The sequence below is a fragment of the Engraulis encrasicolus genome, unplaced genomic scaffold (assembly GCF_034702125.1).
Source record: "Engraulis encrasicolus isolate BLACKSEA-1 unplaced genomic scaffold, IST_EnEncr_1.0 scaffold_185_np1212, whole genome shotgun sequence".
In the NCBI taxonomy this organism is placed as follows: Eukaryota; Metazoa; Chordata; class Actinopteri; order Clupeiformes; family Engraulidae; genus Engraulis; species Engraulis encrasicolus.
In genome coordinates this window covers 76406-88784 of record NW_026945406.1, presented here as the reverse complement: position 1 = coordinate 88784, position 12379 = coordinate 76406, and the positions used below count along the sequence as shown (strand labels likewise).

Genomic DNA, 12379 nt, shown 5'->3' with positions numbered 1-12379 from the left:
ATGAAATCAAACCCCGATGTCGGTGGACATAGGCACCAGTCTGCAGTGTCGTATTTAAAGCAGTGAAATCGAATGTTGGCAGGGCAATGCTCTTTTGTCGGAGCCGATATGTGCGATGACCTTTACATTCTACAGCCCACATAGAACTTAGTGTTAAAAATCCGACCAAGAGTTTGTGACATCACAATGAGAATTAAACACTTTGCTAAAGTTTGTAAATTCCAATTACATATGCGATGGCACTCCTCGAAGGGTTAAATCACCTACCTGCAGTGACACTTGCCAGGGCCAGGATCCAGACACGGCGTCCTCACCGTTGACGATCCTGCTATAGCCACTCACCACGGGCTTAATGGCAGGCACACCACAGCCTGATGGGAATGAGAACATTTCAATATTATTATTATCATCATTATTATTTTTGTATTATTATTATTTTAAAATAATACACCACAAACCCCTGGTGCCAATCACTGCCTCAGGGTTATGATTTGGGTAAGAGACACAGTAAAAAAAAAAAAAAAAAAGACTTGTTAACAGAGTTGACATCTTTAGAGTATAGATGTACAGTATTTGGTCCCACAGAACTATCCAAGTGTTGAATTGCATTTTTTTTACTGTGGAGGGTCAGGCACTGTGTGTGCAGGGTAAGTACATAACCTATGGTAATCCTGATGATACAAAATAGATATATAAAGGTTGGTGGGTAATTCACTTGATACACTAAAAAGATACCAGAAAATTACAATAAGTGTCATCTCCTCCTCCTAAAATAGTCAAGCTAAATACTGAATATCACCCAGGGTGTACACCACAAGAGTGAAGTGGAGAATAATGCAACAATAAATGCATAATTAAAGATAGGCTACCACATAACAATAAACAATAGCCAGAGACAGTATGGCTAAGTAGGTATAAGTCCACCAAGGGCAGGCAGTACAAATAATTATCTGGGTTTTTATTTCTTTCATTTTATTTAACTAAATTATTGTTTGTGTCTAAGTTGACTTTGGGTGTTCTGAGAGTATTATTAGAGAGTATCATCATCATAATTATTATTATTATTATTACTATTATTTTAACTTACCCAGGGCAGACACCACAAGAGCGAAACAGCTGGCAATCCAGAGCATGGCCATCGTAGCCTACCGTAGTCCACTAAACCAGGCCCAGACAGGGGCTGCCCTCCACCTCTTATACCCACCCCCCACTCCTAAAGGCCCATCCATGCCCCTACGTGGAAGACAGATACAGGTACGTGTGGAAACGGCGCATGCCACGTCAAAGATAGACAGGGGTATGCAGGTATTAACGGGTAAAACATATGAAGGGTTCAAATGCAGACCCCTCTGAGTGTAGTGATGAGTTGTTGGAAATAAGAATAAGGCTGCATTTCTATCTTTTTTTTATTAAACTATAAAAACAATCTTGACTTGTTTAGGAGTGTCTTGTTGTACGTGATCACAACATTTGAGTGGCCTTTTGTTGATTGAGATTACTTGGAGAAAATAATATTTATGAATGTTTTTTTGTTACAGATTGTGTTCATTTGTAAAGGTTTTGCATCTGAACTCTTCATATGAAGAGCCATTGGGCCAGGGCCGGCGCTAGGCATAGGCAGACAAAGCTGTTGCCTAGGGCACCAACTGTCTTGGGGGTGCCAAGTTCCACATAATTAGAACATTAAGCTAAATATGTCCAAATATAGCAAAGTTTGACAGTGACAATGGTTATTCATGGGTACTCAGTGGTACTACGTAGATCAGCTGTGCTCTATCAGATGTAGGATACTATCTGCCAATTTCTAATTCCACAAAAAGGAAAGAGGGGTGCTCGTCTAGGGCACCAAATGGACTAGGACTGGCCCTGCTTTGGGCTCACACAGCGCAAGTGATGAGAGGACGTGTGACGGCACTGATAGCCTGATAGTGGTGGGAAATGAGCAGCAGGGCACCAGACAGCTGTGTCTGTCTCGCCACATGAACACATTTCTTGCTGCCCTGCGGTGGCTGACACTAACAGTAGCGAAACAAATGCACACAAGGCACCAGGGCAAAACACTTATAAGGCCCCCTGATACAGCCTGCCATGGTTACAATAGGGCCCCAACCACCAATATGAGAGGGCCCTGGGGCAAATGCCCTGCTCGCCCTCCCTATAGCTCTGCCCCTGTCCTGCTGAGACTAATAGGACAGTCTGTTAAATAACTCACTGTGTTTTTTTCTGGGCGATGTGATCCCAAAATAATCACATGTTAAAAAGGGGGGCTAATGGGACACAGTGTTGCCAGATGGAAAATGCTGACTTATCGTACCAAATCCTCATTATTATAGTTTTTGGGGACTTTTGGGGGGCTTTTTGGGAAGAAATTATCATAAACGACCCAATTGTTTTTTCAAGGCAACTAAATGAACTGAATGAAAATGATTGTACATCATGTTTTTGTGATCGTACAGAGGACAAAATGGACAACATTATGGTACAAATATGATTTTTATTGTACATCTGGCAACACTGATGGAACATGTTCTGTCTTTCCAATGAACACCATACATACTGTTGAATAAGTGAGCACTGTGTTTTTTATCTTGACCGTGTGATCCAAATATTGTTACAAAGGGAAACTAATGGGACAGGCTCGGTCTTGCCACATAAACATCTTTCACCATCAGACAGCTGAGTAATATTGAGCAATATTGAGATCCAAATATGATCATGTGCTTAAATGAACAATGATCCTGGATCACTGTGATGAATGAACAATGGTCGTGGATCACTGTGAGCAGTATATAAATAATGATCCTGGATCACTGTGAGCAGTATATAAATAATGATCCTGGATCACTGTGTGCAGTAAAATGAACAATGACCTAGGTCACTGTGGTAAATGAACAATGATCCTGGATCACTGTGGTGAATGAACAATGACCTAGGTCACTGTGGTAAATGAACAATGATCCTGGATCACTGTGGTGAATGAACAATGGACCTGGATGACATTGTGCTGTAAAATGAACAATGATCCTGAGGCATTCTGTGTGGTAAAGTGAAAAATGGTCATGGATCACTGTGGTAAATGAACAATGTTCCTGGATCACTGTGGTAAATGAAGAATTATCCTGGATCACTGTGGTAAATGAACATTGATCCTGGATCACGTTGGTAAATGAACAATGATCGTGGATCACTGTGGTAAATGAAAAATGATCCTGGATCACTGTGGTTAATGAGCAATGATACTGGATCACTGTTTGCTGTAAAATGAACAATGATCCTGGGTCACTGTGGTAAATTAACAAGGGTCCTGGATCACTGTTAGCAGTATATACTTGTTAATAATGATCCTGGATCACTGTGTGCTGTAAAATGAGCAATGGTCCTGGATCCCTGTAGTAAATGAACAATGGCCCTGAATCATTGTGGTAAATGGGCAATGGTCCTGGATCACTATAATAAATGAACAATGGTCCTGGATCACTGTGGTAAATGCATAATGATCCTGGATCACTGTGGTAAATGAGCAATGGTCCTGGATCACTGTGGTAAAGGAACAATGACCCTGGATCTCTCTGGTAAATGAACAATGTTCCTGGATTACTGTGGTAAATGAAGAATTATCCTAGATCACTATGGCTCATAGGCTCTGACAAAGTGCTGCGCACTGCTCCGCAAAAGATCGACTCCATTGTTTTCAATAGAACACCGCACATTGGCGCCGATGTCCGCGGACATTCGCCGATGTCGGATAGCAATTAGAGACAAGTTCTATTTTGTCGGCGGCGCCCATTGACTTTCAATGCTATGTTCGTGTGAAATTGGGTTTGGGGGTCCGAACTATGTCGGAAGTGAAAGTGCGCCGCAGTGCTGTCGGAGCCAATGTGCGGCCGGCCTAACACTGCTGAGGCAGTTCTAATTTCACCAGGAAGCTGGTTCCAGCATTTGATATGGGCTACATGCCATTTCATCACAATGCAATTTCGCACAACCAGTAGAGGGGACCCAGAAGATCTTTTAGGATGATATTGCTCTACCATATCTGCAATACATTTAGGGATTAGGCCATTGAGTGTCTTATAGACAATCAGAAGATTTGGAATGGAGTTGAACTCAATTCTAAACCTCACTGGGAGCCAGTGCAATGACCTAACTAGGGGTGATATGTTCTTTTTTCTTTGCTATGATTTGAACTCTAGCAGCAGCAATTGGGAATAGTTTGACCTACCTGAGTGACTTTTTGGGAAGGCTTACTAGTAGGGTATTGGCGCCACACACACTTTCTCTGATAGCTTTTGTTTTTCTTATAGCAACACGCAAGCAGTCTAACAGGTTTATTCTTGGCAAGCATGCATTATGCCCTCATGCCTGTTGCATTCTGCCTGCATGACATGAGCTTTCAGCTTGCAGAAAAAAAGAAGAATTTAACCAGTTGGACAAGGTCTGTACACGGCTGACACTAAATCAGTTCTTTTACCTCTTCGCTCTCGATCACACAACATTGCAAAAACGTCAGAGGATTTTAAGCTTGGACAGCAAGGTACACTTTGGGGAGATATGGCACAAGAGGAACCCCATAAGCAGCACGGTGAGTCAACATTCAAAGTGAAATAGAACAGTTTGTTTAGCATGCCTTTCCCTCTTTCATATCTCATATACTGTAGCCACTTAATGTGAAGCGTTCCAACAGTCGAGTGCTGTAATAGTCACTGAAAAAAACTTAACTATCATAGTACTATACTACTAATAATATGACAGTACGGTAGCGTGTCTATGTTCCCATAGGGCATTGGTCCCACAGCCCACTGGTCCCACATCACTAAGATTTTTAACATTATTTGTAGGCCTATTGCTTCTCTTAGTTTACTTGGAAATGTGGGAACGTGGAGTTGAAGAGCATAGGGCTTATATTTGAATAATTTCTTAAAACTGTGGGAACATGGAGCAGCAGGAATAAGCTGGAACCATTTGGGCTGTGGGAACATAGAGCTGGCCCCAACAGCACATAGGGCCTATGGCAATACATTACCAAAATCGGTCTTTGCTATTCGGGGGACATAATTTATAACAGGGGCCGTGCCTTACTGGGTTAAGCCTGAGATTCTTTAAGTATAGAGATATGCCAATGTAGTAGGTTGCTATGGGCACCTAACATGACCAGGTTCCAATCTGCCTAAAGGGGCGTGTCATAATACTCCTAGCATTGAATAGAACAGTCCTTAGGTCTGCCTAAAGGGGGATCCCCCCCCCCCCCTCCACCTTGCAATTGTAGAACACGGAAACAATGGGCCAACGGAACCTCTCTCTCTGTACTCTTTCTGGTTAAGCCCTTTACTACTGCACTACAAGGAAAGAAAGTCTTTGTCACGTCACAAGTAACCAGCATTTAGAGCCGACAAAATGTTGCTGAGGAAGGAAGGAGGTCCACTGTTCAATCTAAAGCCAGTTTTAAAGCAGGGGTAATGTTAAAATAGGGAGAAGTCTCTGTGGGCTGTAGTGAAAAATATATAGGCCAATATAATGTAAGAAGATGGCATGGTGGTGTGTCGTCCCTTTCTAATCCTTTACAAGGTATGTGCATACAGCATGCGTCTAAGTCTTGCAATAATTCGTGTTTCATCTTCCACAATACAGTTAAAGGATAACTTCAGCCAATTTCAACATGCAGTTGTAATGCTCACACTTCCTTGGACTTGTCAGTACCTGAGAGGGCAGAGTTTGTTTACATTAAAAACACAACATATCGATTTATTTCCAATAAAAGGTTATGCAACATCAGCAGACAACTAGTAAACAGCGATACATTTTTGTATAATATTTGGAGTAGGGGTGGGCGATATGGCAAAAATGTCATATCACGATTTTTTAACATGAAATTTTTTCCACAAAGCGACCGACTCGCCGAAAGTTAACCCGCTTATTATATGGATATACTTAAATGATTCACACATGGCGTGGACATTTCTTTAGGCCTATTTAATGTTAAGACTGTTGCTGCGCAAAACAAAACAGTGCCGTTGTGGAACACCGCTAGGCAACAGCTAGGTAGCCAGGACAACAGGTGTTGTCTATCACAGCAGCTGATTAGAGTCTTGTTGAAAAGTCTCTTTAGCAGTGAAAAGTCTTGTTGCCATTGACAGCGGTCTGTTATAGACCAACCCGTCCGTTATCGAAAAATAACAGACGTGCGAACGTTGGGGAGCCCCGTTGAAATGAATGGAGCATTCGACCGATGACGTCACACCATATAATAAGTAAGGGTTAACGTTCGGCGAGAAGGTCGCTACCGTGGAATAGCAGCACGACAGAGAGAACCTTTAGACCCCGACTCGGAGCGGAGGGGTCTTGTTCTCTCTGAAGTGCTGCTATTCCACAAAGCAACCGACTCGCCGAAAGTTAACCCGCTTATTATATGGATATACTTAAATGATTCACACATGGCGGGGACATTTCTTTAGGCCTATTTAATGTTAAGATTGTTGCTGCTTAAAACAAAACAGTGCCGTTGTGGAACACCGCTAGGCAACAGCTAGGTAGCCAGGACAACAGGTGTTGTCTATAACAGCAGCTGATTAGAGTCTTGTTGAAAAGTCGCTTTAGCAGTGAAAAGTCTTGTTGCCATTGACAGCGGTCTGTTATAGACCAACCCGTCCGTTATCGAAAAATAACAGACGTGCGAACGTTGGGGAGCCCCGTTGAAATGAATGGAGCATTCGACCGATGACGTCACACCATATAATAATGATAGTTAACATCCTCATTGCAAGACGATCTATATGATTTCTTCACTTTGGCGGTTTCGAGACGATTTTGTACTCGATATCACGATTCATGATTTAATATCGTCATATCTCCCACCCCTAATTTGGAGTAGGCCTATAATAAGAGGGTTTTTAATGTAAACAAAGGTTGCCCCCATTAGAATAGCTCAGATTTCGGAAAGCTGAGCAAAAAATGCAGCATTACGTGGTACTGACAAGTCAAGGGTAGCGTGTGCAATACGACAGCATATTGAAATTGACAGAAGTGCTCCTTAATTCAATATATATAGGCTTCGTATATCCTCAAAGGAGATGGGGAACACAAATTATGTTTATACATAATTTACAACCCATTACAATCCAGGCAATAAATCATACCTATGTACTTTCCCCCTGTTGCAGTTTCAGAGCTGCGAGTGGTTGTGCTTGGTGCCAATCGGTCTGGCAAAACGTCTCTGATCAACAGAATTCTTGGTCCTGGTCACAATTCACCCAGAACCCTTCAGACGAGACAAGGTGAGGTCCAAGGGAGGAGAGTGGTGATGGTCGACACCGTTGGATGGTGGAGGAACTTCCGGTTGGTTGACACGGCGGAGTTCATCAAACAGAAGCTTCAGCTGAGCGCGTCCATGTGTCCACCGGGACCCCACGCCTTCCTCTTGACCGTCATGACAGACATACCTTTCGATTATGACAATAGGAGAGCCATAGAGGAACACCTGAGTCTCTTTGGTGAAAACATCTGGCAGCACGCCATAATAGTGTTCACCAGAGGGGGTACTCTGGAGGGCAAAACCGTAGAGGAACACATTGAGAGTGAGGGGAAGGCCTTGAAGTGGCTGGTGGAAAAATGTGGGAACAGATATTGTGTCTTTGAGAGCAAATATAGTAAGGATGATCAGATTCCAAAACTGCTAGAGCAGATAGATGCTGTGACAAGGGTTAATGGCAGGAGACATTTCCGGCTTGATGAGAGGACACAACTGAAGGTTCAAGACAAGACAAGATCAGTGAAGGAGAAAGCAGCAGACAGACGTATGATTAAACAAAGCAAAACACTGAGAGAAGGTAAGAGTTGTTTTTGATTCTGTGTATGCCAAATTCCACCAATTGATGAATGATAGAAGAACACCTTTTTAAAATGTTTCTTTCTTCTTACCTAAGTCTGTGGTTTGATCTTTCAGGGAAGGGTATGCCATCATCAGAACTAGCAATCCTTGTACTGGGGTGGGTGAACTCCAAGAAAACATCCGCAATTAATTTAATTTTGAATAGAGAAGAGCATTTTACTAAGAGGACTAAGTCAGCGGAGATGCTTAGCGGAGAGGTGGAAGGACTTAAGCTCTCTGTTGTTGACACCCCTGGCTGGTGGAAGTTCTTCCCTGCCGAGTTGAACCCTGACTGGGTGAAGATAGAGCTCCAGAGAAGTCTGACAGTCGGCTCCAATGCTCCCCATGCTGTGCTACTTGCAGTTCCAGCAGACACTACATTCTTGGAGGAACAGCGGAAGATCACGGAGGACAACATGAGGATGATGTTTGGAGAGCAGGTCTGGAGACACACCATAGTGCTGTTCACGTGCGGGGACCTGTTGGGAGACACCAGCATAGAGGAGCATATCGAGAGGGAGGGAGAACCCCTGAAGTGGGTCGTGGAGAAGTGTGGGAATCGATACCACGTCTTTGACAACGTCAACACAGAAGACAGATCTCAGGTGAGGGACTTGCTGGAGATTATCAAAGAGATCGAAGAGCCAAATGAAATCTTAGAAATGGACCAGACCCTGGAAGAGTCAGAAATGGAAAATAAACTTGCAAAATTAATGAATGACTTGTGGGAAGAGGAAAACAAACAGATGGAAGCTAATGCAGAAGTATCAAGTAAAAGAGATGGCATTGACTGTGAGTGTAAAATCTTAGTCATGAAATGTGTGTGTGTGTGTGTGTGTGTGTGTGTGTGTGTGTGTGTGTGTGTGTGTGTGTGTGTGTGTGTGTGTGTGTGTGTGTGTGTGTGTGTGTGTGTGTGTGGGCAAAATTATATTTATTAATATGTCAAATTAATTCATACATTTATATCATAACTCAAGTGAATGATTTGGAAAGAAAAAACAATAGTGGCACAGAGCACTGTATGGTTCCACGTTCCACAGGTTCCACATTCATTTAATGTTATTTTTTTAAATTTTATGTTATCTTAAGTTTTACACATCCTGATATGAACATTGACTATTTTCTTAGCAAAGTTAAAAAATATATATTATGGAGATCGAGGGGAAATGGGACTTCATTCATTGTTATTCATTGTTATTTATGTGTTCTTAATATTCTCATTCCTTTCAGTTGCTCGAGAGACCCATGAGGACAATTCTCAAGGTTAATTTTTGTTAAATTCATATTTGTAAACAACACATTTTTAAACAGCATCCACAAATAGCTCCTAAGATCAGCGGTCTATACTACAGAGTTGGTTTCTATATAAGCAAAAGTAAGGTAACTCATCTCATACAAGAGCTTTTCTTAAGATAATGGTGAATCTGGGCTCTTCTATGGGATTATTTACTGCTTAACTCCCAACCAGCTTTGTAGTATAGGCCCCTGTATAATATAACACAATACAGCTTACAGACAAATACCTCTATGAAAAATGAGATTGTCATTCATGTGTATTTGCTGGTGACAATGCGTAAGCATTATGGCTTAGTTTCGGAGAGAGAGGACTGTTGATGTCAAAATGTAATCCATGAAATAATAAAAGAAAACAAAAAGGATTTCAAGTGTGCGAACCTCTCTCTCTGAAACTACAGTCAGCCTTTGTCCTGCACTAATCATCATGGCTTCCCATTGACCACCAGATCCAGTGGACGAGAGTTACCTGAACCTGCCACAAGAACTGAGGGAGACCTTTAAGCAGGAGTTTAGGAGGCAAAAAATTGGTGTCATGGAGAGATTTTGGAATGTTTACTTCAAAGAAAACCCAGTAGATGGTAAGCCAAGTATATGACATGCCATAATGACATGACATTTGTTTACATAGCCACATACGGTAGTCATACATGCTGTTTCAATCACAACAGTAAAACATGGGACTTTCACATGTTTTTTTAATTTAATATTTCACACATTTCAACGTAGGAGTAGATGACTCCGGAAATGAAAAACAAAAACAAACAGTAGACAAGGTGACCTGGTGGACGGAACACTGGACAAGAGAACTGTGTAGGCAGCAGATGAATCTCATGGAAAAATCAGGTTAGTTTTTGGTCAGAATTAACCATCACTTTGTGCAATAATCATCGTGAAATCAGCATAATACTATATCACAACACTCAAATCCACTCTGCGATACCAACCAATAGGACCTATTGTTATCTATGTCATGGAATGTAAATCTATGACCATGAATCAACTCTGTTGAGGTGCATTTCTGGAGAGTGTAGTTGCAAACTATTGGTTGGTTGCAATGCAATTTCCCATTGGCAACTACCTAAGTTGCTAACTGCTAACAACTATGCTTTCCAGAAATGCACCTCTGGTCTGTCGGGCTAACAGGTTGTGCCATTTCTGTCAGATGATTAAAAATCAGAGATGTAAGGAGGTGTGCCTTTTTGCAGTCGGTTCTACATTTGTCTGTTTGTCTTCAGTAGGTGGAGAATTTGCATGCTGCGGACATGAAGGGCAGCTGTATAGTCAAGAATTGGGTGAAGACAGCATCACAAGACATGGCTCCTCTGGACATGGATCTTACACAGATGAGGACTCTAATGTTGACTCAGCTGAAGTACAAGCAAATGTGTAGATACTGTGTGCAACTATTTCTCACAATATTACGTGGAAAGCTTTCCATTCAAAACATTAGAATTATTATAATGATGTGTGGTTTTTGCAGTCGCCATGCATTTTGAGAATAGCATATTCATCATAATAGGCATAATATATACTCTGATCTGATGCATGAATAACAGATGTGAACACTTACATTGACATTGATGTTATGTAGGCCTAATTAATACTTTTGAAATAACAGAACAATCACATATAGATGTCACATGTTATGACTTATTTTTGGATATAACCAGCTAATTATGCTCCATTATTTTGTGTATTTGCCATTCCACCTGAACTGAAGACACAGGTCTTTTTCTGCTTGTTGTCACTGTACATTATGTGATGTATGTTGTTTTATATGGTTTTAATAACCACATTTGTAGTTAAATATACTGTATAATTGTTGCATGACAATGATATTCAGGCCTCATAATGTAGTAGCCTACTCTTTGTATGATCTTGTATGAAGTGAAATAAAGAGAACATATTTTTAATTCTAGCAGAAAGACATTGTTTAAGTTTACATGTATTCTGTCCTCTTCTGGGTCTTCATATATGTGTCAAGGCAGATGAACAAATAGTTTTGGCAATACAGTGTACATGTAGATATGGAAACTATGTACCACATTGACCACTCCTTTGTATTGGAACAAAAGGCTCACGTCAGATCGCTGTTTAGCCGGCATAATACTATCATTAATTGATGACAAGACAATATGCACATTACCCTGTGGGTGGCAGTATTATAGAATAGAATAGAATAGAATAGAATAGAATAAAATAGAATAGAATAGAATAAAATAGAGTCAGATAGAGTAGAATAGAATAGAGTAAAGAAGAGCAGAATAGAATAGAATAGAATAGAATAGAATAAAAAAAAAATGCTAACTGTTCAAATAAAGTAGCTGTGAGAATGTTCTTCATCATGGAATGCTAGCAGTTGATACAAATCTGAATACAGTATGCAAAGCGATGTTTCATGTGAAAAGTATTTCCCATGACACTCCTTCGGACTGCTCTGTCAAAAAGTTGCATGTGGGGTTTTCTGACAGCGGACCGTAGAAGTGACCGTGAGAGTCATCATTCACTTAAGAACGATTCACATAACCATCGTCTGACTCAAGACAGTGATTAATTACACGTTTAAACCTACCTGGAGCCCCTTTAACACAGTGAAGGTGTTAACACAGTGGTTCTCAACCGAGCCCAGTCTCGGGGGAAAATCAACTGTATGCTTTGTGGTGCCGCAACGATATAGCTTCATTTTGCATAGTTGGGCAACGCGCGCTGTCGTTGTGTCAGCTTCATGCCATGTCTCCCTTCCTCCAACGTTGTCTCTAAACTTAACCCTAAACGTAACCGTAAATCACTTGTTTTAAATGTTTGATTACCGTCGTTTCCAGTTAGCCTTCACTCACGCTTGATTGTTGATGTCCGTCCGCATTATTCTTCACCCCAGAACCAAACTACCCCAATTGTCAGTTCCCCCTTTCGTCACCCAACCACGAGAAACGAGGCTATTCTTAAAGGCACCACAAGGCTTAAAGTTGATTTTTTTCTGTTTTTCTTCACGACTTCACGAATGGCCCGAATTACGGTTGCTCAACTATCATGAATCTCCCAACGCCCCCTTGACCTCATCATAAGCCAGCTTTAATATTAAGAAATGAAATAGACTAATACCCCCCAATGGCAACTCAGCACCGCCGCTGTCTCCTTCTCAGCGTCCCCTGAAGGAGGGCTCCCTAACATCCCCTGGGGGGCTGTAGAGTCCCCGTTGAGAAACACTTGGTTAACATA

The 12379-nt window shown here is 41.5% G+C and overlaps 1 protein-coding gene and 1 long non-coding RNA gene across 2 annotated transcripts; both read left to right on the top strand.

Moving 5' to 3' along the window:
* Positions 1 to 4451: 4451 nt before the first annotated feature.
* LOC134442632 (GTPase IMAP family member 8-like) lies at positions 4452 to 8973 on the top strand. Its single transcript, XM_063192678.1, has 4 exons — positions 4452 to 4582; positions 7158 to 7823; positions 7940 to 8656; positions 8954 to 8973. The coding sequence occupies exons 1-4, from the start codon at positions 4552 to 4554 to the stop codon at positions 8971 to 8973; spliced, it is 1434 nt and encodes a 477-aa protein (XP_063048748.1). The 5' UTR covers positions 4452 to 4551.
* A 121-nt stretch (positions 8974 to 9094) lies between these two features.
* Positions 9095 to 9964, top strand: LOC134442629 (uncharacterized). Its single transcript, XR_010033417.1, has 3 exons — positions 9095 to 9127; positions 9607 to 9738; positions 9887 to 9964. It is a non-coding gene; the product is annotated as an uncharacterized LOC134442629 (long non-coding RNA).
* Positions 9965 to 12379: the final 2415 nt, after the last annotated feature.